The following is a 27,702-nucleotide window of genomic DNA, read 5'->3' as shown; positions in this document are numbered from 1 at the left end:
ACCTCATGGAGAGCAATGGGACGTGTGCTTGAATGCACAGTTTGACGCATGTCGAAATGTGCTTTCCGAGAGATTACGTGCGCTTTCTGATATGCATTCCCAATGTGCGTTTCAGCTGATGTTTCCTATTTTGTTGCTTTGCAGTGGCTTCTTTGCTGTGGTGCATCAACATAAGGAGTGTTGTCCAGGGATGTTTTCCTTCTCCCCCTGCAAGCACTTATGCACCTGTTTGAGCATTCCTCCCTTTAAAAAACGCTGAAATCGGGGGTTAATTTTTGATGGCTATGAAAGTATTGCTGTAACTTAACTGCTCTGGTTTGGCCCAGCTCTAGTAAGAATTAGAATAGTGTGCAGGCTGCTTGTTCTTTGAAATGCAAACTTTTTGCAACTGCCCCAAGGCTGGGCGGGTGTGTTGGGTGGGAATTTAATCTGATAATGCTAATATTTTTGGCCATGGTCTTCATTAGCAGCATTGTAACAGTAGCCTGAAGGTAATTGTGTCTGTGTTGCTGACTCATTAGCTCATGGGAACTTGGGTGTTCATTTCAAAACCAAGAGCTCTGATAAGAGCTGCCTGCTGCAGAGGTATCTGTTCTTAGCTAAAAAACGGGGATACTTATGTTGAGTTCTGTAGGGGCGCTGTTTCTAAGATAAAGTTGGCGAGAAGCTTCACTCAGTTCCATTTCTCATCTTAAATGTTGTTCATTTTATATTGATACCAATGTGTTACTTGAGCAAGTTATCATTCATAGCTGAATCCATGCCAAGTGCTGTCCTTGTGTTTCTCTCTGCTTTGATGCGCACATCATGGCTTTTGATTGGAACTGTGCTGTGTCCTATTAGGAGTTCTTCCCCTGTATGCAGCAATTCCATCTGTCCAATAGCCCCAGGATTTTTTTGGAAGGGGAGGGGAGTGCGGGTTGGCGCCAGGAGTGAACTCTTCTCAGATGATCATTAGTTTAGTTTTAACTGTACCAGGTTGTTTGAGATCATGTGATCTCAAACAATCTGCCTTCCATAGATGGAAGGGTACCGCTCACGGAAAGTGCCTCTGCCCAATTTCTAGAAATTCCCCTTCCCCTCACACTTTAGCTCACCCCATTCAGCAAGGTCCCCCTTTTTGTAGCATTTCCAGAGGCCTAGAGAAGCTGCTGTGGGGAGGAGGGGGTGGGGAAGTCCACTTCGCCAGCCCAGTTGCATGTACCTAAATCTGGAGCAAGCCCCAGGTCTTTTGCTGCACTGGTCATTTGTTCCCCCATTTCCTCTCCACAACCCCCCCTTAAATAATTTCAATTCTGTTGTTCCAACAGTAGTATTAAGAAAATGGATGGGGTGCCTGTAGTCTATAAACCACGTGTGGTCCACAAACATTCTACTCATTATTGCAGTGATAAGTTTCAGAACATGGTAGTGTGATTTTACAATATTTTTATGGCTTTCTAAAGATGTAGTTTGGTAACTTATAGCAAAGTTTACAGAGCGGGATTGTATGGCCTCTCTCTTCCTTGACTGTTTCTTCCCAGAAGTTTTATTCATGGAATGATTCAGAACTGGCTTTCCCCCCCGGTTAGACATGACAGAGGTTTATAAAACAATGAATGGCATGGATAGGGTAGATAAAGGGAGATTATTCTCCTTCTGAGGATAACAGAATTTGGGCTCACCTAATGAAATGCATCTGTATAGGTTCAGAACAGACCAAAAGAAATACTATTTTTACTCAGTGTAGAAATAGCTTGTGGAATCCTCTGCTACCAGATATCGTGTTTGGCCACTAGCGTAGATTTTTTTTAAAAAAAAATGGGTTAAGCAAATTCATGGAGAACATGTCTATCAATGTCTATTCAGCCATGAGACCTAATGGAGCTTCTGTGCATCTGAATACCAGATTCCTGGAACAAACAACAGGGGAGTGCCTTGCTTGTACGCTTCCCAGAGATTTGATTGGCCACTGTTGCAAACACAATGCTAGACCAGGTAGACCTTTCTTCTGATCTAGCAGGGCTATTCTTCTGAGCTCAGGTGTGTTGCATTGCATGTTTGTGCTACTCACTGGTTGTTTCATTTGACTTAGCTGGGAAATGGCCAGATTTGGTATTACCTTCTGGCAACTTCTTTAAAAAAAACTGAACTATGTTTTGATTTTGATACGCCACCATGTTTTTGTACTAACCCAGATTACTGATATATTGGATAAAACAGCATAGCTACGAATCTTATTTAGGCCTCTTCTTTTGACCTGCTGCCACTACTGGGGGTGGGGGGGCTAGTGTGAGGTTCCTTACCTAAAATATGTTATGCAGCTAATCTTTTTCAGCTTTATCTAGTGATTTAGGCTAATTAATTGTAGAAACTATTATATTTTCTGATTTGTTAATTTGAGACTAGGAAGATTTGGGGGAGGGTTGTTTGTTTTTTTACATTGTAGACAAAACCTTAACATCTTGGGTGTAGTGGTTCAGTGTAGCTGTGGCAGCAGTCTGCAAAGGAAGTAACATCAACCTTATTCGTATCAACGTGAAAATGCATTTATGCAATGTCTAGCCAGGCAACAGAATTCCTTTTCCCTTTCCCAATTCACCTACGTTCATCCCAGGACTCAGCTCGCCCACATCCACTGGATGTAACATGTATGTAGCACAGGGTCCGATGTGTATAGGTTGAACCGTGTGTGATCCTTAACCAACAGAAAAAGTAATGTGGGGAAGTAAGATCTGTGGATCTGCTTTGCGTGCAGAGTTGCCACTTACATGCCTTACAGGTGATGTAAACTAGAGGCAGAGTGGGAGGGCCTGATCTCTACAGTGCCTTGATTAGATGTATTTTGAGTTATGTATTGCTGTCTTAATGGAGGAATTGTGTAATACATGTCTGTATTAGAAAAGAGGGTTGCCTCTTGCAATATTCTCTTGTAGCCATCAGTCCTGTGACACATGCCTAGCTTTGTGAGGAGTGAGGCTCTTCTCTTTGCTGTTTTATGTAATTGTTTCAATATTCACTTTAAGGGCCTCATTCACCTTCTACTTCACAAGCAAATTATATCTCTAGTTGAACTCTTTCATATGCAAACCTAGGGGATACTGTAACCCACCCTCACTTACTGCTGGGGAGTTTCGCATCTGCACTTTCTATATCAAGTAGTCTGAGCTGTCACATTTTAGAACAGGATGGTTGATAAACTTGCTTGCTTGCGAATACAGTCATTTCAGGACAAGTTTTTAAAAGAAATTATTTTGATTTATTTTCCTCTTGTCACAATACTTTTCCAACACACATTCAGTATTGTGGTCTGTGTAGCCTATTTGTGTTTCGGGTTCAGTGAGCCAAGGAAAGACCAGGAGCAGGGCTTACTTTGTGCTCTCCCTCTCATGAGTATCTCCTGTCCCCCTTGTGGAGAAGTGAACGACTGTTATTCATTAGTTTGAATGTGGGTGGGATCTCCCTGATCTTGTGGGACAAACCCAAAATGTTATCAATCCTCCCAAAACATTATCAATGCTGTGCACCCTTATACGTTGGTGCAAAACCCTTTTCTTCATTATGTAAGTCAGGGTTTTCTTAGCAGCAGCTTTACTCTGTATAAACAATTTTCCACACAGTATAAGCATTAATGTGTGCTAGAACTGCGCTGCTGGTCTCAAAGTGAGATTATTTTCAGTTGGTGGATGCTATCTCATATCACGGCCCTATCTTGGACACGATACCTTTCATGTTATGACTGTTTCTACATAGACTTCAAAAGCAGCTTTTGCAACTTCTTTATGGCTTGGATCGCAATTCCTAATTGCATGGCTTTCTTCAGTCCTTTGGCTCCTACAGCACAGTTTCCATCTGGCTTTGCAATCTTCACTGTACGTGGCATTCTCAAGTGCTCTCCTTATTGTAAACCTGCTCTGACCCAAGTACTGGTTGTGCTAAATCTAATTCCGAGGCCCCTACTTCATTGTGTTAGATCTGTATAAGCAAGGAGTATCAGTCAGGTTGTTTCAGCTGGGGAAAATGGCTGTTAGAGAATGATAGAGAAGACTAATGGAAAGAGGTGCTACCAAGCAGAATTATGTATTGTGGAGAACAATGTTGTGAGAGATTTCTGAGCCTACATCAGGCTCATTCTCCAATTCCACAGCCTTTCCTGTTTCTGCTGTTTTATTTATATATACTCTGCTGTTCTGGCTCTCAAGAAAGCACAAATGGGCTTTTCTCCCCTGTGAAGTTCACTTCCAGAGAGAGGAAGCTTAACGAGTAGCTTAATTTATTCCATTTCCCCCACCTTTTCTTCCGATACTAGCATTCTGTAAGAGTATCTGCCTTTCCTCACCCCTGACCTCATGACATGAAGCACAACTGTGCAAGGGCTACATCATTAGCCATGTTACCAAGAACCATTTCACATGAACACCTTGCTTGTAGTGTCCACTTCAGCCCTTGGTGTCTCCCTCCTTGAATCTTAGAGGTTGACTTGTTTTCCCCAAGCAAATGCTGCCTGCCCTGCACCACTTCGCTCCTCAAACAACCTCAGTGTGGCTTTAGGGTGGCATCCAAATTGACAGGTTCTACTTGTGGATAAATCAGCCGGCCACTTGCCATGTGCAGGAAGCTAGCACCATGGGTTTATGATGGCAGCCTCCGTGAATGGCAGGAGTTGTATGCATTGGCCCTGAGACAAATAGAAATAGGACAGTTAAAATGATTTTACTCTCTTTTTAGGACTGTCCAGAGGAGGAACCCATGGGATTCTCACTGCTGAGTTCAATAGGAGGAGAAAGATTTTTCCCCCACCCATCCCCTTCCTTCCTTCCTTCCTTCCTTCCTTCCTTCCTTCCTATTTTTTCCTGTCGTCTTGTGAGCTGATGACTTGCCTGTTATTTCGCTCACCCAGGTGAACATGCCTACAAATGCTCCTCCTGCTCATTTTCCACCATGACAATCAGCCAGCTGAAAGAGCACTCCCTGAAAGTGCATGGGAAGGCACTGACACTACCAAGACCACGCATTGTCAGCCTTGTAACCTCGCATGCTCAACATGCCTCCAAGAACCACTCTACTGCTGAAGAAGTGGAAGACTCTAATGGTAAGAGGTGCTTCCAAAAAAACAAAACCAAAAAAAGTTAGAGGGAGAACTCAGATTCTTCTCTTTATTGGGAGGAAAAAAAGCAGCTTGATCAAGAAGGAGTTTTGCATTTTGTAAAGAAAATACCCTATCCAAATAAGCAAATCACAATCCAAATGAATGTTAACATATGGCAAGAGAGCTGTGCTAATTCATGCTCAAGCCCCATAATTGGCATGTTAATATTTTGATTTGTCTGTATTTTTCATTGAGTGTCTTGGGGTCCTGTGTTATTAATACTTCACTACTTTAGAACAAAAGACACAAAAGTATGTTTTAGGCTTCCCCAGCTGAGGAGTACAAGATGGACTCTCGTTGTTGTTGCTGTTGTTGTTGAAGTTGAAACAAGCCTGAAATATTATCCATTTTTGGCTGTCGCCATTAATATGGTAGAAGTGAGTGATATTTGGGGAAACAAACTTATTAATTCACTTTTATGTCAGCCCATTTAGTGCCAGTGCCAATGTGATGGAGCTCTTCCTTAACTATGGTTAAGGGATGGGCTATGGAATCCCTCTACCCAGCACCTCTCTACGAATTCCTGCATACCCTTCCTCAATCTTAACTAGTCTGTGAAACCAGACTTTGAAGCTGGTTAGCAAGTTCTGGTTAAGAGGGAACCTGTTAAGCATTAACTATAGCTAATGAGTTTGCCAACATAACCCTTAACTGTGGTGAAGGGTGGAGGAGGGAGCATGCAGTCCCATTACCTGCCCCATCTCTTTAACAATTGTTAAAGGACAGTCCATGTTACATCCACACTGTCTCTGTGATTTTCTGTAGGAAATAGTGCACCTGTGAGGAGACCATTGTGGGAGTTATGCTAACTCTGTTTCATTAGAATAATTGCAGGCTATTTGAGGCTTTTTGCCTGAAATGGGGCAGTATCTGTTCCTGGACTACTAGGAAATCTGGAGTTTTGTGGGTTATTCTTACAGCATTATCACGAAGTATATATAAGGCAGAATGGACTCTAGCTGGAATTTTGTGTCAGTGTGTCAATCGTGATGAACCTGCTTGATCTTAAGAATCTGTGAATTGTCTTCTTGCAAGCTGGGAGACACTGAAAACACACTTCTTGAAGCATTATCTCAAGCTCACACTGTACTCTATCTTTAGCTTTAGTACAGGGGCAGGGAGCCACTGACAACTTTTTTCCCAAGCTAAACTTTCTGAAAAATCCAAATGATGCAGAAGGGAGCTAGACCATGGATCCAACTCTCTCCTGCTCTCAATAGACGTTTCAATGTCCAGTTCAATTTCAATAGATCCATCTGCCCCAAGGAAATTGTGTCTGACAATGAACTCATACAATGGTGAACTGTCAGAAAGAATAGCTAATCCTAAACAACAACTAGACCAATAAATAAAATAACCAAAACAGGCATTGCTTTTTTATTATTATTAGTACGGGGCAATGCTGGGGGTGTATCCTGTCCCTTATTGTGGGTTAGCATAGTTGGTTTTTTGATAGCAAACAGATGAGTACAACAATTCTTGTGGGCTTTGGTGAATGGAAAATTTAAACCCTTTTTTGTCATCACTGGGAGCTGCTTCACACATTATGCAGGAGCAAAATCCATGCTGGGCACCAAGTGTACACTCAACAAGAAGCTGTAGCCAGTCACATCTCACTGATGAGTGTACCTGTGTGGTACATGTTAGTGAAACTGATATTTTATACGCTTAAAAATATCTTAAAAGTATACACCGAAAGCCATAAAGTGTGAAGCAGTTCTAGGATACTATTAGAGAAGCCATGTGTATCTTCTCAAAATGTTTAATGGGGGGGGGGGGGATTTCTTTCTTTTAAAATAATGTTTTCTTGGTTAGAGCTTTCTAATAATAAGCAACCAGCCCACGTATTGTCAGGAAGGATGTCTCTGTTAGCCAGATCAGTTTAAAAAATAAGGGAACGTGTTGCAAATACCCACTCACCCTTAACTAATAGGTTTATTAATCAAATTATTTTTGACAATTATGGAAGCAACCTACTAAGGAGACTGTCAGATTACAGGTGTTCAAATAATCAAATTGACATTCTCAGCATTACTTGCTAAAGAAAGAAATCCCTCCAATAATTTGTAGACTTTATGGTGCTGGTCCAAGACGTATTAATTTGGTCTGTGGTAGTGACTTGATGGGGCTGCGGTGGCTTAGTGGTTAAGACGCTGAACTGCAGATCAGAAGGTCGGCAGGACAGCAGTTCAAGACCCGAGTGCTGCGTGACGGAGTGAGCTCCCGTCTTCAGTCCCAGCTCCTGCCAACCTAGCAGTTCGAAAGCAAGAAATTGCAAGTAGATAAATAGGTACCGCTTCGGCGGAAAAGGTAACAGCATCCCGTGCACCTCGGTGTTCAGTCATGCCGGCCACATGGCCACGGAAGCGTCTTTGGACCGCTCTGGCTCTTCGGCTTAGAAACGGGGATGAGCACCACCCCCTAGAGTCGGACACGACTGGCTGGGGACACCTTTACCTTTTTAGTGACTTGATATGCCCTTGAATTTCTAGATGGGAATTGCACAGCTACATGACCCTGGATTGTTTTTAAATTTCATACTGCTTGTGATACATAAGCAATAGATAAGAGATTGCTTAGAAATATATAGAAAGCAGGGGATATATGTGAGATGGATTTTTATGTCCAGCTGAATGGAGTATAAAGTGTGGAGTTCATACAGTACATACACAGTTGGGAGAATGTCTGTTGTTTTGGTGTGTATAAGCAACCTGTATTTTAGAACAGTTGTGATCTAGTTAATTTGCTGATGATACAAAATTGGATCAGAATGAGAGCAAGTGATGAGCACGGATGTGGGTGTCATTAATTACAAAACTTTGTCTTTTTCATGAGTGAGGACTTGAGAGGCTAGAACGTAGAACCCTTAAACGTTAATGAGCAGTGTTAATCAACAAGCTTGTGATACATGCACTGTAGGTCAGCTCAGTCAGTGTACATATTAATAGGGATAAGTGGTATCTATCTGTTAGAATTTCTAGGGTTCGTTTCTGCCATATGGCATAGAAGGGTACTTGTACTACAAGAGTAGTAAAATAACATAAATAAGTACTTTCAAGTCCCGTTGACTGCAGGGAAAGAGTTAAGCCCAAATTTTAAATCTCCCACTGAAATCTGTTGAAATTGAAGGCAGTTAACTTTGGTGGGATAATGTCTGTTGTAATCGTTCAAACAAAGCAAAAAACAAACAAACAAACCCAACTTATTTTCTACACTTAGCACCAGCCTGTTTTCTTTATGTCTGGCAGTGTTCCAAGAGGTGATGGGGTGAAAATATATCTGCCAGTCAGGCTTTCTTATGTGTGCACATTTTCCATAAAAACCAAGCCATAACAAATAGAATATGGATCTAGCCAGAGGCTAAGATCCAAAGAACTGTACAATTATGTCTGCATGCTCATGCAACATCTGTGGAGTGTCAATATCAGGTGGCTGCTTTGAATCCAAAATGGTGGTTGGTTGCAAAGTCATATTTAATTTGACACACTCAGCTAGGGAAAGGCAAGCCAGTAATGTATAGTATGCGAAATCCTGTTATGTAACAGATAGCACCATATACGTTGTCTGAAATTTCACAATATTCTGTGGCTTGAAGGGGCTGCGAAGTACAGGCTGAAATTGCTGTTGGCATTAGGGCTTAGACAGCTTCTTTGTACATCTCCTCTATAATGGATTGTGTGCTCAGGTCATTGTTGCGCCAGAGGTTAGTAGTGGAGCTGTGTTTAGTGGTACACTAGGAGTCTCCCTTTTCTGTAGCATGGCAAACTGCTTTTGCACTGGAGGGGAGTTTCAAAAGCAGTTTGTAACACTGCAGGGAAAGTGTGTTGTTAAAGAGTGGGGGGAGTAAAAAATACCACTGGGCATGCCCAATGTTTGGGTACATCTGAGGTAGCTTGTTGGATCCCAGCCATAATGTTTTCTACTTTGGTGACAAGGGATGTGGCTTGGGAGTAGCCATATTGGTCTGTTGAGGACTAGAGCCCACTTTGTCAGAGGCATGAAAGTTAACGCTGAGGACAACACTTCATGAATTGACAAAGTGGGCTCTAGTCTATGGAGCAATACATTTATTCATCTTTAAGATGCCGCAGGAGTCTTGGTTGTTCATAGGTCAATAGGAATTTTACTTTCAAAATGTGAAGAAAGATCCTTAAAAGAAGGGAGAATTGATACCTAGTACTGAAACAAATATTTAAAGCAAAAGTTTCTGTTCCACAAAGTTCTGCACTTCAAATTCATATTTGAATGCATTGGGGAGCTTTTCAGGAAAAGTTGTCAAAGAGGTTATTAATGTTTCCTTTTTTGATTTATGACTACAGAATTCCTAGGAGACCTAGTATGCTGAGGTTCTATCACCTTAACTTAGTTTTGCATTTTAAAATGTAAGACCAATGCGATAGCTATTTCTAATCTATAATATCTTATTTAATAGTTGGCTTCAGTATAAATGATTTGCTTTACAATCTTACGGTGTATGTTATGAATTTAACTTTGCAGCTCATAATTCTTACGTATTGGAATTACGATTTGCAAAGTCCCAAATTGCATGAATCATTTCATTACATCAATAGAAATTCATACTGGATCTCACAGTATGCACAATACAGAGTTGAAAAGGAAATAAATTGCTGAATTTGTATTCATGTTGAGAATTCGTGTTCGTTTTAGCCATTTTAAAAAGAGTGCAAACTTTAGTTTTTGAGGGGAAATCCCATAGCAATTAAATTGCCATCAGTGCATACGTGAGTTTGTAAAGATACCAAGAAAGTCACTTAATTTACTTATATATTTGAAAAGTACAGTTTTGGTTTGAAACAGTAGTAGAAATGAGTACAGTTAATACATTTAGAAAGAGGAATGCTCTGTTAGGAATTAGGGGTATTAGAAATTATTTTAATTACACTGGATTCTCACAGAGGTTCTTCTAAGCAGTGTTAATCTTTGAAGGCCATTGAGAATCAAAACCTGAAATCTTTTCCAAAGGCTGGGTATAGTAATTTCCCCTTCTAAGACTGTGACCTACAGGCGTGCACACTGCATGCATTTGTACATCAAGGTTCTCTTAATTGCATTACAATAGCAATCTTCATCCTCACGCTGCTAATCTTGTTGAACTAAGTTTAAACATCAATGTGGAGTTGGATATGGAAAAGTGCAGGAAAGAAAACTGCTGGAAAAAATCCCCTGGAGGTCAGTATAGATGTAATGCTGCCAGAATTCCTAACCATGCTTAGGCATTTGGTAGTGCCCCACAGGCTTATACACACCTCCCTTTTTGCATGAGGAGTACCTCTCCCCTTTCGCTTTCAGAGCTACCTATGTACCAGCATTTTCACTAACCATAGTTAGTGCCACATCAAAGATTATCTCCATGTTTAGGAATGGATTTGGACTAACTATGGTTAGATATAACTCTGACTATAGTTAACTCTGAAACTAAAAGGGATGAGGGAATACCAGCATGAGAAGGAAGGGAGATATTTGTGAACCTGCTGGATACTTCCAATCATACGATCATTGTTAGGAGACTGGGCAGTGTTGCATCTGAACCAGGCCACCTTGGGTGAAATCTTGGGGGACCTGTCCCCCACCTGGGATTTACAACACATGCCTCTTAGGGCCACTTGGGACACTGTTTAAAATCAGGTGCAATTGATTTATGTTCCCACTGAAACAAAGGATTGCATAGACTGGTCCTTCAGTTCCAATTGGTGCACTCTGCTAGTTATTAGTGAGGCTTCTCAAGAAGCTGCCATGGGTTATTCCTTTATCATTGGGTACTGTTTCCAGTATATAATATGTGTTATTACAGCATCCAAGCTGCCTTGGACATCTATCCCCTTTGCCATAAAAGCTGCCTATGTACCATCTGTTTGTACAGCTATATACAGTCAGGGCCAGAAATATTGGAACAAGGATAACTGTTTTGGCAGTTGGCCTCTGTACACCACCACATTGAAGTTGAAAGGAAACATTCCCAGATGGGAGCGAAGTCAGGACTTTCAGCTGTAATTCAAGGGGTTGACAAAAGTGGCATTCCTAAACATTCAGGAAGTACAGCCAGTGGCATACACACACACCCTCGTTGGTGGCTCATAAGTAATGGAACAAATGGCTGACAAGCAGCTGCATGGCCAGGTGTGGCCTGTTTCCTGGGTACCCCATGACCAATCAAGCAGAGAAAAGGCCTGGAGGTGGTTCTGAGTGTTACATTTGCATTTGGTAGCTGTTCACTGGAACTCCCAACATGAGGTCCAAAGAGGTGTCCATGCAAGTGAAGGAGGCCATCCTTAGGCTGAGGAAACAACATAAACCCATCAGAGAGATAGCAAAAACAGTGGGAGTGGCCAATACAACAGTCTGGAACATCCTGAAAAAGAAGGAATTAACTGGCAAGCTCAGCAACAGCAAAAGGCCTGGAAGACCACGGAAGACAACTAAAGTGGATGACCGCAGAATTCTGCTCCTGGTGAAGAGGAACCCTTTCACAACATCTAGCCAGGTCAAGAACACTCTTGCGGAGGTAGGCATGTCATTGTCAACATCTACATCAAGAGACGGTTTTATGAATGTAAATACAGAGGCTTCACAACCAGGTGCAAACCACTGGTAATGCTCAAGAACAGAAAGCTGCCAAACTGATAGGACACCGCTTCATATTGCAGATGGATAATGACCCAAAACATACAGCAAAAGCTACCCCAGAGTTTCTCAAGGCAAAGAAGTGGGATGTTCTTCAACGGCCAAGTCAGTCACCTGATCTCCATCCAATAGAGCATGCTTTTCACTTACTGAAGACAAGACTGAAGGCAGAAAGACCCACAAACAAGCAGCAGCTGAAGGGAGCTGCAGTAAAGGCCTGGCAAAGCATCTCGAGGGAGGAAACTCAGCATTTGGTCATGTCCATGGGTTCCAGACTTCAGGCAGTCATTGGCTGCAAAGGATTTTCATCCCGGTATTAAAGGAGATCCTTAAGTTTGAAATGATGTTGGTTTGTTCCATTACTTATGAGCCACCAATCATGGATGTGCGTGTATGCCACTGGCTGTACTTCCTGAATGGTTAGTGCCCCACTTTTGTCGAACCCCTTGAATTACAGCTGGAAGTCCTGACTTCGCTCCCATCTGGGTGTGTTTCCTTCCAACTTCAGTGTGGTAGTATACAGAGGCCAACTGCCAAAACAGTTATCCTTGTTTCAATATTTCTGGCCCTGACTGTATGAATGTATTTAGAGTTAAGCTCTCATAGGCTTCCCTCAGAGCTGCTCTTTAAATTACCTTGGGGTTAAAAAAACCCACAAAATTTGGGAACTTCGTGCAATTCCTTTTTGGGGGGCGGGGGAGCTCTGGGGTAGAATGGGATAAAGGCTTAGGGCAGGGATGGGACACATGTGGCCCCTGCAATCCACCAGTCCAACCTCTGCCATCCTCCCAATGTTTGGGGGTCCCCCCCCAGCATGTGCACATTGGCATTGGTTTCCTTTTGAACATCCTTCTCACCAACATGCCCCCCCCATCTGTCTCTTAATTTTGTAAGGTGCAACCCATGAGGGAAAAATCCTGAATATAACCAGGTGCATTCACAGATGGAAGTGAGCATGCCCTTCACATTCTCTTTCTTCCCTGTTCAGCGTTGTTTGGCCCATAGTATCCTTGGCTGCACTTATATAGGTAAGGATGCCATGCCAGCTCCTCTCAGGCCTTAGCTAAGAATGCATTGCAGACGCATTGCTTAGGGGAGAGATGGAATACATGCAGCCTGTATTCCAAAACCTGCCACCTCCCAAAATCTAACACCCCCCCCACCTTTGTTTTTGCAAACAAAATGGCATTCGTAGCTGCCATGGGATTCCCAAAGGATCAAAGACAGCTTGCAAACAAGCTAATCTTGACCCTTTTGGTACTCTTTAGCAGCGAAGGATGTCATTTTGTTTTTATTTTATTTTTTAAATGCTCCCCCCTCTCCTTTACAGTGAAAATGGCCGCTGGACCTCCCGAAGTTGCCCACACCTGGCTTAGGAATAAACCACAAATATGAACAAGTTCTATTTTTGTAAAATAAAATGTATTACCTACTTTTCATTATAAAATAATCCCAAAGCAGGATTCAAAGCCAGCAAAGCACAGTAAAATCTTACAAACATTGACCAGTGAAACATGGGAGAGCAGAAACACAGATAAACAAGTTCACAAGATGCAGCAACACAGATTTAATCAAAAGCCTGGGTGAAGAAATAGATATCTAGTTGGCCCTGAGAGCTTGTAAGACTCAGTGCTGACTGTATATGACAAGGAGTTTCACAATCGGGGTGCATGTACCAAGAATGCCCTCTCTCAGGATGCTGTGTATTGAACCCCAGGCAAATGCGGTATGGTCAACAGACCATCTTCACTAGATAGGGCTGCCATAAATTTCTGTGGTTCTAAAAGTAGGTCTGCAGCTGCTCCCCGTGGAATGTTAAGATGGGGGTCTAGAAGGAGGCAGATGTTCAGGGTGTGAGAAGCTGGCATTAGCAGCATTTGTGAATTTTCTTCCTATCTGCACACTGGGGTTGGATACTAATTCGACTCCCACATCAGTCACAGGCAAACAGATGTAATCTAAATGGAAACATTGGAGTGATGTGCGCTGGTGTCCCCTGCCACTGATACTGCATGCCTTGTCACCAGTGAATGCCCATCCCCACTGAGCTGTGCCTGATGTGATTTTTCAACCTGCAGGCGGTGGTTCTGCTGGTAAGATCAAGAACCATCCCTCTGCCATTGTATAGCTTTTTGACATACAGCATACTGGAATGTGTGATCACTTTACGACAATCGGGTGCCTTAAAAAAAAATGAAATGGCAGTCTTCTCTTTTGGACAGCAGGAACTTACCTGTCTGTTCCCATCTCAGAGTCTCTCTGGTCACTGTCGGGTTCTTGCAGCAAGTTTTTCTAGTTCAGCCATGGCCATTGGTCATGCTGGCTGGGGATGCAGAGAGTTCTAGTCCAACACTGCTGGGGGGCATCAGTTTGGGGAAAGCTGTTCTGTTTCATTGCCATCCAGACTGCTTTGCTAATTTGTTTGTTTGTTTTGGTAGAGTGAGACATAGACACTTTTTTAAAAAAAGGATAGAAACCATTACAAATACAGTCCCCAACTATTCCTGAAACTTAGTGTTCAGGCCCTTTTACACTATATGGGCCAAGAAAAATATTTGTCCACTCTATATGCAAGAACAATGCCAGTAATGTTCAAAACAGAAGCTTCCTTTTTATTATTATTTTCAGAGTCTTTGTTCCAAGTTTTCTCAGTGGTATGCAGTAATCTTTATTTCCTAAGGAGTCCCTGAGAAAAGGGAGGGAAAAGCCAGCAGGGGGCAACAAAAATACAGTTTTGCTCCAAACTGTTGCAACACAACTTAGTAATTAACTGGAACACCCAAGGCCATATGTTCTGCCTCTTCTTAGACATTTGAGGTTTCCCTTTATTGAAAGCCATTGCATCATGAGGATATTGAAATGAAAGAGGTTTGCCATGTCCTGTTGAAACTGGGCTGCGATATAAGCTCTTCTGAAGAGGCCCATTTTCTCTTAAACTAACTCTCTACGTGGCCCTCACTTTTACTGTGTGCACCTTAGCTACTAAAATCCCTCTAGTCTTGGAAGGGATTTTATTTTATTATAGATTTCTATTTTATTAACAGATTTCTATATTGCCATTTAGGGTATTCACCCTCCCAAGATGGCTTATTAACAAACAGATAAACCAGTATAAAATTGTTGTTGTTGTTGTTGTTGTTCAGTCGTGTCCGACTCTTCGTGACCCCATGGACCATAGCACGCCAGGCCTTCCTGTCCTGCGCTCTCTCCCGGAGCGTGCTCAAGTTCATATTCATTGCATCCGTGATGCTATCTAGCCATCTCATCCTCTGCCGTCCCCTTCTCCTTTTGCCTTCGATCTTTCCCAGCATCAGGGTCTTTTCCAGAGAGTTTTCTCTTCGCATTAGGTGGCCAAAATATTTGAGCTTCAGCTTCAGTATCTGTCCTTCCAATGAGCACTCAGGGTTGATTTCCTTTAGGATTGACTGATTTGACCTCCTTGCAGTCCAGGGAACTCGTAAGAGTCTTCTCCAGCACCACAGTTCGAAAGCATCGATTCTTCGGCGCTCAGCCTTCCTTATAGTCCAGCTCTCACAGCCATACGTTACTACTGGGAAGTATAAAATTACAAGCTATTAAAACAATACAAAAACAGTATTAAGTCACATTAAAATAACAACAGCATATAAAACAACTTTAAAACACTGTGCAATAAAATCACTCCAAAGCAGACAGGAGTAAAAAAAAGGGGGGGGGGGTTTCGGGCTCTTCTAAAAGCCAGCAAAGAGGGGCCGTGCATATCTCCCTGGGTAGAGTATTCTACAGATAGAGGGCCGCCACAGAGAAGGCCTTGTCTTTGGTAGTCACCAACCTAATGGCTCTCACCAATTGACTTTCAAAGGCAATGAGATTGTTATTCAAAAAATAAAAAATAAAAAAGAGTAACTGAGTGTGTGGGAGCCAGCAGATATGCTTATAAGAGCTCCTTTTGGCATTGGGCATTTATAAAATGACTGTGTTAGCTTGGGATAAAGCATGAACTAGCAGTGTTTTAATACCCCTTGTAAAATACTTCTGCAGTATTTCTACTTCAGTGATGAACTATATAGATCTTGGAAGTCTTGGTACATGAGTGGCAGCAAATTCCTAAGTAACTGCAGTGGCTGTCCTTTAAACAGGAGCAGATAGGTAAAAACATAACTGCCCCGCATACAACAACAAGAAAAATGCAGATTTGCATATATAAACTTCCTTTGCTCTTATACTTTGCAGAGGAATAAGAAACAAAATTTTTGGTAGGATGTCATCTACAGCAGTAAAACCCAGGGGTCGGCAACACGGTGCCTGCCAGCCTCCCATTGTCTCACCCTTTTGTCCTGCCCTGCACATCCCACTGCCATTTCTGCCTCTTGCCATGTTTCCTCACTGCTAAAGTGAGCACAGCAGGAGGCAGAAGCAGTGGTTGGGGTAAGTGTGGTGGAACTATGGTGGTGAGAAGAGAGGTAGTGGGGGAAGGAAACCCTCAGCAGGAAGGAGGGGGAGGAAGAAGAGAGCAAGAAGACTGGGAATCCTGGAGTGGGGGGCAGAAGAAAATAGGGAATTCCAGAAGGCGGGGCAAGAAAAGAGGGAATCCTGAAAATACGTGCATGCAGGCCCATATGACCAAGGAACAAATGTGCCCTTGGGCCCAGAAAAAAAAAAGACAAGTGTGCCCATAGGTCCAAAAAGGTTGCCTACCCCTGCCATAGCCCCTTGGAGTTTAGGAATAGGATACTGGTTAGTGTATACATTCTTTGGGGAGAAAATAAATGTAATTTAGTACTTTTATCACATAAACCAGTAAAAAGTTATTTGCATAACCTGGTATTAATGTCACAACACTTTCTTAATTTAGATTGAGCCTGTTCACATGTAATTCTAAGCCACCATGGTTAGCATTAAGTAAACCATGGTGGCTTAGCATGTCATGGGGGGGGGGAATCTCAACAAAGATGGTTGAGATGATAAACCAAACTGGGTAACCATCCCCATGCAGCAGGGTTAAGGGCCCCCAGGGTGGTTTACCATTACATGCGGCGTAACGCCAATAGTTAAAATGGCCTCTGGGTGGTTTCTAGGCTATGACTATAGAGACAACAGCCTAGAGCGTCCTGCACATCCAGTGATGCTCTAGGCATAGCGGCTGGACTCTATGGTTGCTGTTGCATAGCGACAGATGGAGCAGCCGGTGCACACATTTTCCTGGTGCAACGGCCACTGGGATAACCGGTGGTGGGAGTGCAGGGAACTAACTATTCTGCAGGGATGGGTAAGTAAATCACAGCGCGCTGTGCAGTTCCAGGTCGTGTGATGGGCGCATGCGTCGTGGTTTTCCTGCCACCATAGTTCCCTTAACCACCCTTCCCCCAGTCACATCTAAATAGGGCTTGGTTATCTCATAAGGTTTGCTTCCATTTCCCTGTGTTTCATTATGAAGATCAGAGAGGGTTTTGCTGAGTTGGTGGCATGGATCAAGAGACATAGGATATAACTTTTCTATTCCAGTTTTCATGTTACTGATGCAGTTGGGTAGTTGCTGAAAACCTCCTCCATTTGTGGTTTGGTTCCACATCTGCCAAGTTTCATACGGTGTTCTGAATCATGTCAGGTCACACTGATCATGTTGGTATTTTGCACACGAGTTGGCAGCAGCGAAATTGAGAGTGGTAGCTCAGCCCTAACACAGAAACTAACAGCATAATCGTCGGTGATTGCAGCTTCAGGAATTACCAAAGTGATGTGGAATGGAACTGTGGGGGAGCAGTTTATAGAGACTTGTTAACAATGAGAATTGGGCTACCATTTCTTTTAGTTTGAAGAATGATGGAAATGAAGAAAACCTAGCTGTGGATCCTTGGGAAATAGAGAAAGTGAATGATGGTAAACATCTAGATTACCTCCAGCTGCTGCACAAACAAGTGAAAGTGTACAATAAATTAGAGAAAAGTTCCAAATTATCTCTGACTCACCCCGGTAGAAAGGAGATAATGTTACTTCCAACCTTCATTCCTGCTTATCCCTCCCTTCCTGTTGTGTTTTATGTGATCACTCAGCATCCCCAGTGATGTGCTGACAACCTCCTATTTTTTTGCAGGCAAAAAGAGCTCAGTGTATGCACCTGTTCAGAACGCTTTTCATTTGAGGTGGGAGGACCTAAAAAAGCAACAGGATGAGTAGTCCAGCCCAGAGGCTTATGTCCTTCCAAACTGCTTGGCTTTTATTAATGCCAGGCTTTCTCTTGGGAAAGCAACTGAACAGTCAGCACGGAACCAAGAATGATAGGAAAAGATTATTAAATTGCTCTTCTGCTCTACCCCTCATTCCATTTCCTTTTCTCTTTCTTGTAGGTGTGTATAGATAACTCCAATTATGTTCCTCTATAATTTATGACCCACCACATTGTAACCTTTTATAGGATTTTTTTTAAATTTAGAGAATAATCAGTGGCAAATTTTTAAAGGCTTCAGATAGAGCGGTATGGGGCAGGTGTCTTCCAAATTCATTTTAACTTTCTTTTAGATTAAGTTCATTTCCCTTCTAAGCGAATTTGACACTTGTGCAAGACGTTGTATAGCATTTGTCCTCTCTCTATTCCATTCAGACCTGTGCCTGGATATAATTCAAAGGGGAAGAAAGATTAAAATGTTTCAAAGGAGTATAGATAACATCTTTCCAACCTTTTTGAATAGCTAACGTTCCTACAGTCCACATCTTCTGGTTGCCCTCTACAGTACCTTCTATATCTCTCTAATATATCCTTTCAATTTTTTTTTTAATGGCCAGAGCCGATCAAAAGATTCCAAATCCAGTATTGATAGGCCGCTATGTAATTTCTTGGTGGGCATAAAAGGAGAGCTGAACATATATTCCTGAAAGATAGCTGCCTTGTCTTCAGCTCTCTGAACTTTTATGGCAAAGCTTCGTTTCTCCCCCTCCCCCTGCTTTTTCATGTGTGCCCCACGCTGCTGCTGCTTTTATAGCGTTTAAAAGGTTGTGGCCTTGTGGATGGATAAGCTGGGTTTGCTGTTCAGCTTCCCACTGCTCGCTGCACGGATGCATATTCTTTTCACTCCCGTGAGGGTGGATTGGTGTGGGGCAGGAGCAGTTGTGTTTTCTGCTCCCTTCTTACTCTCTGGGAGCACAAGCGAAGTGATGCTAAGCCAGTCCCTGATGACTCTGCTTCCCTGGAGACTGTACTGAATGTTAGTGGAAGGGAGTTGTCAGGGGAAAGCTGCATTTTTCTCCCAGGTGTAAAAATCTCTAAACTCCATTTGGACTTCTTAGTTACCTTTCTGGTGCCCTAAGAAGCCAGCAAGCCTGCCTGTCAGGCAGACCACTTGAATGCTAATAACCTAGCTCCAGGAGTCCTGCTTAGGAAGCGTCATGTCTAGCAGGGGCAGAGGGAGTTTCCTCATGGGAGGCAGAAAAGATTCCCAGCTTTTCCTCCCCTCCTTTTGAATTGGTCAGTTGCTCTGATCAAAGGTTTCCAAGTGCAATGTCCCTTATGGCACGTGGCCCTGTTTGCATAAAGACTGCCCTTGAGGCAGTCTTTCAGCCCACCTGACTGTGGGAAACTCTGCTTCCACTGGATGAGGTGACTGCTACGTATCCCTGCCTCCTAGGAACTGATTGGTTTTGCAACCTCCCTTCTACTAAGTATGCAGGATTCAAGTTTGGACCTCTTTTCTCTAGAGAGTTGCCTGGAAGAGAAACATTGTCCCTCGTGTATGTAAGCATAAGCTAGGAACCTGCTTAGATTTGAGAACTGGACATACACAATATGGGGGCAAAATGCCCTTTTCTACCTCTGAGTTAATCACACAGTGCACTGGTGTGCTTGGGTTGGGCTTAGGTAGGATTTCCCCAGCAGACGCATTAGGTCTGGGGATGTGGCTTGGACAAATCCGGGTGCAAATCCAAGCTGGGTACTATTGGAAGAAGCAATAGCCCAAGAGATTGCAGTGTATGTCAGATGGTTAGCATTTTGTCTGGAATAAACACATACGGTAGGGATAGTTCATTGGTGGCCTGGGTGCTCAAAAATTGTCTGAAGCCATATATTGCGCTCCTACTGCTGAAGCTAAGCCAGGCCCAGTTATGTGAGCTGGTTGAATGGGAGAGCTGTATATAAGCTGGTCTGAGGTCTTCAAAGAAAAGGCAGAGTATTCGTCTAATAAATAAAATCCAGCTCCCAGGTGTTCCCATCTGGCCCTCTGCAAAACCACCTCCCCCTGCTCCCCAATACCACAGACTCATACATCTTGGTTCCTTTCTTCTGTATGGAGCTGCAAAGGACCTCTAACCGCCACAACAACAGAGGCTGTACCAGAGTTCCCTGTTTGTGTATTACTCCTGTGAAGGTCCGAAAGGCAGGCAAACTGGGGTGAAAAACTGAGGTGCATAAAAGGAAAACTGTTAACAGAGCTTCATTTTCTACACTAGGTAGATGGGGTTAAAGAGTCAGAGAACAGTATCAATGGTTCTGGGCCTTGTTCCGTTCAAAATCCACTCACCCACTGCCATTGAAAATGTACGTGCTGATGAGGGACAAACGTTATAAGATCATCCAAGCATTCTATTCTGCTCATTTCTCCCTTGGTTTTGCGTTTAGCTTCCTTCAGAGTGCCTCCCCCTTCCTCACGTCTGTGCAGCACAAAGTCAGCAAATCTGTAGCGTTCTTGAACTCTACTTTCTTACCTACCTGCTTTCCACACTGCTGCCACACACATTTCTCATCGCTGTGTAATGTGTCACTTCAGGGTGAAATTTTCAGTCTGGGAGGTTGTGTGTGGGAAGAAAACAAGGGTGGGGTTTGCGGCGAGTGTTCCACTTGCTTATGTGTGGAAACGTCTTGAGGGCTGCGTCTTTCTTATCTGCTCTTTGTGAATTTCTTTGCAGAAAATTAAGTCAAGCTGTTTTCCTAATCTAGAGGCCAAATTCACGCCTTTTCTTTGTGTTCCTGTAGACACACACACACCCCAATCTTAATATATATCCATATAGATTCTAATGGACTCTTAGGAGTACAAAGCCTAAGCGTACTGGAAGAGAGGACTCAAGGCACTAGTGTCGTGAGCGATAGGTTTTTGGAAGCTACCCAAAGATGCTATCTGTTGACATTATGAGGTGGCAGCAAAGACCAGTCTACTTATATTGCTTCCTCAGACCCCCTGGCAGCCCAAGTCCAGTTGCATGCAAGAGCCTAAGCGCATTACTGATTTTAGTGCAGATCCATGGAGCCTTTAAGTGTTAAAAAAGAAAAAAAGAAAAAAGACCTGGGTTAGAAAGAACATGAACAAATCCATGTCTTTTCTGATACTCTTTCTTTGTGGGTAAGTTTATGGTGAATCCAGGCTCCTAGATATTGCAGATCTGTAGATGTCTTTTCCTATTTGTGCACAGGAAATGCCAGCAGTTACTATGGGACTTGTAGTTCTTGAGAAAGCATATGGCATAGGCATACTTATCTCTGTCTCTCAATTACAACTTCTAGAGTTTCCTGTATACTATCTATACAGGAATTGGTATGGAGTTCACCCTTCAGAATGCTGCCTGTTCTGTTCAAACACTGCTTTTGAATGGCTCCCACAAATGTTACAAGACTTGGATACCCAATATAGATACATAGATGTAGAGCAGGGGTAGGCAATGTGGTTCCCATGGGCATCTATACGCCCCCAGACACCTTCCTTTGTGCCCGTAAAGGTGCTCTACCCCTCCCACATACATACAGACATACATATATATACACATTTTCTTACCAACAGCTGGATATTGCCGTGAAATAGGTTTCTGTTGTTGCTGAAGGACTTATTTAATGTGCTGGGGATCAGATCCACTTCTGCCTTGTACTCAGTCTTGGAATTTGCATAGTAGGAGTTTTGCAGTGACTGCTCTGGAAAACTCTATGCCAAGTCTGCCCCCCCCCCCCCCCGGCCCTCGTGCCTCCTATGGTTGGAGAAATAGCCACAGAATGTGGCCGTCTGCCAAGATATCTCAGAGGCTTGCCATGCATTTGTGGCATCTGAACAGCCACCTGCCAAATACCACTTGTCCTGCTTGTTTTCGGAAAGAAGGGAGGGGAAGCTGCCACTCCGATCAGCGAAAACTCGGCCAAGAGAGGCAAACCGAGTTGCAGCCAGCAAGGCTTATTTTGGCTTTTGTTGTTGTCATTGGCCGTTGTAGTCTTTATCTTTCTCGGATCCTGCCAGTCTTTGTATACCAACTTCCCAAAAAAATAAATAAGTCCCAGAATGTGCTGTCGGAACATATTATTAAAATTACGCACACTTGTGTTAATGATTTAAGTTACGTTGCCATGCCCCGGCGAGGATAATACATTCTGTGAGGTTTTGGTGACACATTTAGCTGGAAATACCCTGGCAGAGGGTGATGTCTGCTAATTATACTGTGTGTCAGTGGAGACAGAACCTTCTTAAAGAACTGATCATAAACATTTTATGTCACTATTGTTTTGTTAGGACACCATAAATGAGCGGAAAATTTGGCTCGGTACTTACTTCTTTGTATCTCTGTACCTGTTCAGATTTAGTGAGGTTTGTTGGAGCTACAATCAGAAGCAGTGTTAGAGCAGAACATGCAACATTCGGAAAAGTTGAGTTGCTGGCCTAGGCCATTCTCTAGAACAGAGTGTGCATTTGTGAAATGAGAGTAGGAGTTGTAAGTTAGGGAGCAAAAGGTTTTTGGAGATTTCGTGGCAAAGCCCAGTGTAGGTCATGGTATAATTTCAAAAATGTGATTACAGAATCAAAATAGGAACTTCTGTTTCATAACTCATGAGATTGTATATATGGGATTGGAATGGGATTGTGGTATATGTGTGGAAACTTGTCCATATTACAGGAGCTGATGCATGTAACTCTAAACGGTGTTTTACTGTTAACATGCAAATTCACCCATGGTCTGCAGTAACTCAGCTGAATACAACAATTAATAAGGCAATACATAAATATCAACGTATTAAATAACAATCCATTAACAGTTCATCAAAACATACAGTTCTTAATTACTAGATCCTAATCACATTTCAAAACAGCATAAACCAAAATATTATATCTTGCAACAGGCCATGAAGTACCCAATTAATACTGCTGGATAGATGACAAGCAAAGTGGTGTGCAATATGATAAAAACAATATAGCACTCAACAATTAAATTAAGACATACGTTCTAAAAAAAACACACCCCACAGTTTAGTACTCATGTAAGAAAATAATTAAAAACTGTTTTAACAGACATCCTCAAAATATTTATTGTGCCTCTGCATAACCTTAGGAGGTCTTATTACAGAGAAGCTGTGTAGAAAAAATCTATTTTAAATCTGTTATTGAACAAACTATCTGGAGTTTCCAATGTGATGCCTCATCTGGTGCCCACCAGACTCTGTGTCCCTTTTGATTTTGATTTTCCTTCTTTCTTTTAACTGGGAGGCCGCCATGCTGCAAAGCGAATTGCTTCTCTCCGGCACAATGTTTATTTGGGAACAAAAGAGTAGTTCTGTGTTTTGGGGCTCAGACGCTCATTGTATTTAGGTTCTTGGGCAAGTTATTTTTGTTTCAGTCTCACCATTTTGCCTTCTGGAAAATGAATGCTTTGTGACTGGCCATGCCACTAGGGTAACCGTTTTATGAATGGGCAAGCCCCCCATAGGAACCATTTTGTGAGAGCACCCAAGATACACACTCAGAGTTCCAAATGTGCCCCCCGACCCCAAAAGGTTGGGGACCTCTGCAGTCAGTCCTGATTGCTTTCATGAGGAAATACGCATTCAGATTTTACAAGAGAACAGAAATTAAAGAAGCACTGTGAAAGAGCAGAGCAAGAGTACAGCAGATAATCATGACAGCAGGAGAAGTTATTTGAAAATTTGGGGTGCAGGGTGCAGTGTTTAAGTATCCTGTTGCCCTCGGATCATATGTTTCCCTGAACTGAAGGGTGGTGGTAATGGAATAAATTGACAAAAATGCACACTGAACATGAGTAATACAAATTAGCATTATATTTCTTTCTGAAGAATTCTTGGGGTAGAAATGTTGATATTTCTACTCTCCTTTTCTTTCTATGTGGAAGTGGAAGTTTCTCCTAAGTTGTATTTTTCATGCATTTGTTGCAGTGTTATATATCAGACTGTGTGTTATACATAAATACCAGGGTTACATTTTATAGCTTCTTCTTCTTTTCTTTGGAAAGATTTTGAGTATGGGGTAGCAGAATCTAGGGAGAAGAGTGATGTATTAAAATCTTTTTACCGAACAAGACCTGGTGAAAAGCTTAAAAGGACTTTAACCTTTGGATCACATTGGAAATATTGCTGTGTGAAGGATGGAATAAAAGCTTCTTCACATCCCTCTATCAAAAGACTAATTCCTCTGCTTACCTATGCCTCCATTTCCCCTCTGTTATTCCCCTACTTCCTCTGTTGTTTTTCTGTGTCTGTTTTAGATTGTAAGCCTCTTAGGGTAGGGACCTGCCATCACTGTTCTTTGTGGAGCTCCGTGCACATAGATGACAATTTTTTAAAACGCAGAAATATTATTATTTTTATTGGTGGCTGATATGTCTTCATGAGATCTGAAGCCTGGGCTCACAATTCTGAAATGTTTTTTGTTGCTTCCTAATTCTTCAATAGCAGAACTTTGGGAGGAACAGAGAGTGCTTTTTCTACAGTTCTGCCATCAGATTGCATCCTCCTGTCTCCCAGCACTTAGGGCAGGACAGTCAGGGACTCTGGAATGTGAATTAGGAATGTCATAGCATGGGGGTAGGGACCTAGTCCTACCTGGAGCAATTCTTGGGTGTTCTTTGGGTACACAACGGCATATAAGGGTGCAATTCTATGGTCACTAGACAGCCATGGGATTATTCAGTTTTCAGGAACTGACCTCAGAGCCTGTGTTCTGAGGTCTGTTCCCAGGAAACCACCTCCCCGCCCCCTCCCCTGTTGCCTCGTAGGCGGTATAGATCATCTCTGGCTCTGCACTTGGAAGAGCAGTGCAGAGTGGGAGGAAAGGGGGTGTTCCCGGGGGCAGGGAGGGGAGGAAACCTCAGAAGTGCCAGTATGATGCTTCTTATGCGTCGTCTGTCTGTGCCCCCCCCCCCCCCCGGTCCAAAGCGCTGCAGTTAGACTGCCAAAATTGGTCATCTAGCCACAAAGGTAGGGCAGCCAGAGCACAGAGAAGATCCCCTCCGCCCTCTGCCCGCCCTGCATTTGATAGGCAGTCGCCTCCGAGTTCAGAGGTGGCCGCCTACCCCCATAGGATTGCCCCATAAGTGTGCAACATTAGCCCCCTGCAGTTGGCAGGAAGGAGGAAATCTCTTGATTGGCGAGGCCTGGTGTACAAATACTTTGAGCCATTGGCTCTTGATCTAGCAACTGACCACAGACACCATAGACTGCAGACCTAATCTAGTGTGGAATATGGCTACCATGTCCCTGACCTGGCCTTGACATAAGATTACAAGATTTGAGAAAGCAAAGTGATTCCACGCTATGTCTGATGCACACATCATGAGAAGAAAGTGGGATAGACAGAAGAAGTGTTCCTTATTCAGAGTAGAGCTGCCTTCTGAGTCGTGTGGGGCAGTTTGACTAAGGCGCTTCCCCCACAGACCTGGGTTTCATCTACCACACAAAGTCAGGAGGCTACGTTGGCCTTAACTGGTGGGGTAACAGGGATGGGAAATTTGTTTTTTCCCCTTTCTTCCTGACCCATGACCTTGTCCACAGTGATAGTGATTCCACACAAGGACATAGGGAGTCCTCTTTAAGATTTTATATCATTTAGCCCTCATGTTAGAGAAGTTTCATCTTTTGAAATAAAATGTGACTATATTGGACTTATTTGGTAATTTTCCACTTACATATAAATCAGTACACCCACCAGTCATATATCTGTGGCTTCCCACTTTAATGACGCTTTATGCCCGCTGACATTCTTTATACTTTTTTTGTGGATATTTTTTTCTCATCTTACCAAAACTTGAGGAAACAACTTTTGTGATTGGATATTCCCTTTAGTAATATCTGGGATCTTGCAGCTATCATCTATATCTGTAAGTTTCAATCAGAGGATATGTTGTTTTCATTTTATGTATGCTCCATAAGTGCGTATTGTTTCATAACGTTTTTGGATTTCATGATGCATGAATCTCAGGGTTAAATTTCCATCTATTTTCTCCATTAAAAATTATGTTCATGCAACTCAACAGTTCTAGCCAGTATGTAATCAGATGGAGCTATATTTATGTCCAGTGCATTGTTCTGATGAAGGAAGATTTCTGGTATTAATCTGCTTCTCTTTCAGACTGTACTGATGCTGTGCAACTTGAATTTTTTTATTAGCCCTTCCAGATGAGATGCCTCATTCTCAGATCTTTAAGAAACTGTTATTCCAAAATCAAATTTAAGAAATCATACTTGCACAATAGTAATTATAGAAGGTAACTAAAGGTAGATGTTAGAACAATTTGTAGCTTTCACCCTTTTTTCACTTCACACCTCTTCAGTAATACATTTGAAAGAGTAAGGCTGCAATCGTATACCTGTTTACCTGGGAGTAAACCCCATTGAATTCATTGGGAGTTACTTCTGAGTAGACATGTATAGGGCTGTGTTCTTCATGAGGAAGGGCAGGTGGGGATCTTGTGTAGCTCACTGAGTAACGAACCTATAGCTCTGTTATTTTAGGTAATGCATAACACTCAATCTATCCATCAATAATGTTTTGTTGTTGTGGCCATAGCCACAACTGCATTTTAATTTATGGCTGCACCAACCATTGTTTCCTGAAAAGAGACAGAGCTCAGAGATCGTTTTGCACTTGCCTGTACATTGCTTGGAGTCTCATCACCTGATCACCGTCGGCCACAAACATGAACTATTTGTTTTGGGTTGACATGACATGAAAGTTCAGTCTGCATTGAGAAATCTCATGCACACATGCAAGTGACAAGCATGCATGTGTGAACCAGCCTTTCACTTCTGTCACCTCAAGCAGCCCAGAAGGAAAAACTTGCAGCACAAATTCTTGTCAGACGTACTTTGATTTCACTGAAATTGAGCCAAAGATGGGACTTTCTTTCTTTCTTTCTTTCTTTCTTTCTTTCTTTCTTTCTTTCTTTCAAGGATTTTATATCCCATCTTTCTCATAAGGCTCAAGACAAGTGACAAAAGTCACATCATAAAAATTACTGTAATGAACTCTGTATGGGGTTACCTTGCGGCTGGTTTGGAAGCTGCAGCTACTACAGCATGCAGAGGCCAGGGTGCTGAGTGGGACCCCTGGCAGTTTTCTCATTACACCTGTGCTGAAAGAGCTGCACTGGCTGCCTGTTGGCTACTGAGCCATGTTCAAGGTTTTATTATTGCTTGGCAGCAGGTTACCTGAAAGTCCACCTTTCCCTGTATAGACCTACTAGATCACACATCTTTCAAGAACCTATTGGTCGTGTTACGCCCCATACATGGTCATCTAGTGGCAGCACAGAAATAGGCTATCCCCATGGTAGCACCTGTCTTCTAAAATGCTCTCCCCTGTGTTGTGTGGGAGGCATTTCAGTGCCTATTATGTGCCCCCAGGGCCCCTTGAAGGCTGCTCCCGGGCTCCGGAACTTCCTGCTGAGGGAGGCTGGGTTTGCTCCCTCTCTGTTGTCCTCCCACCAGCTGGCAAAGATATTTTTATCCAGGCATGTCTTTGGCATAAAAACTGGCCTGGTGCTGATAGGGGGGGTTTAATTGGTTGGAGGCTATTTATTTTGTTGTGTTTTTAATTGTGTTTTTAATTTTTTAGTGTTTGTTTTAATTAAGGTTTTGTTTCTATCTTTGGTTTTATTATTGTTAGCCACCTTGAACACCATTTTGATGGAAAGGTTGATATAAATCAAATCAATAGCTAAATATAAAATAATACATATTAAAAACTATTTTCCTGATC

The 27,702-nt window shown here is 42.6% G+C and overlaps 1 protein-coding gene across 4 annotated transcripts in view; it reads left to right on the top strand.

Annotated features, from left to right (window-relative positions):
* The window catches only part of ZNF462 (zinc finger protein 462), a 147,008-nt gene that overhangs the window by 93,509 nt on the left and 25,797 nt on the right, over positions 1–27,702 (top strand). For 2 of the 4 annotated variants that reach the window (XM_084834756.1, XM_084834757.1), the window contains exon 7: positions 4,880–5,071. The exons of 1 other annotated variant lie outside the window; for it this stretch is intronic. In XM_084834756.1, coding sequence (XP_084690882.1) covers positions 4,880–5,071 — 192 coding nt within the window. Of the gene's footprint in view, positions 1–4,879; positions 5,152–27,702 lie in introns of those variants that run through there. One more of the 4 variants, XM_084834759.1, reaches the window with a different exon arrangement.

Source organism: Heloderma suspectum, chromosome 2, assembly GCF_057233095.1.
Source record: "Heloderma suspectum isolate Gila_16-S chromosome 2, 16-S_ref, whole genome shotgun sequence".
Lineage (NCBI taxonomy): Eukaryota > Metazoa > Chordata > Lepidosauria > Squamata > Helodermatidae > Heloderma > Heloderma suspectum.
This window is presented reverse-complemented; position numbering and strand designations above follow the sequence as displayed.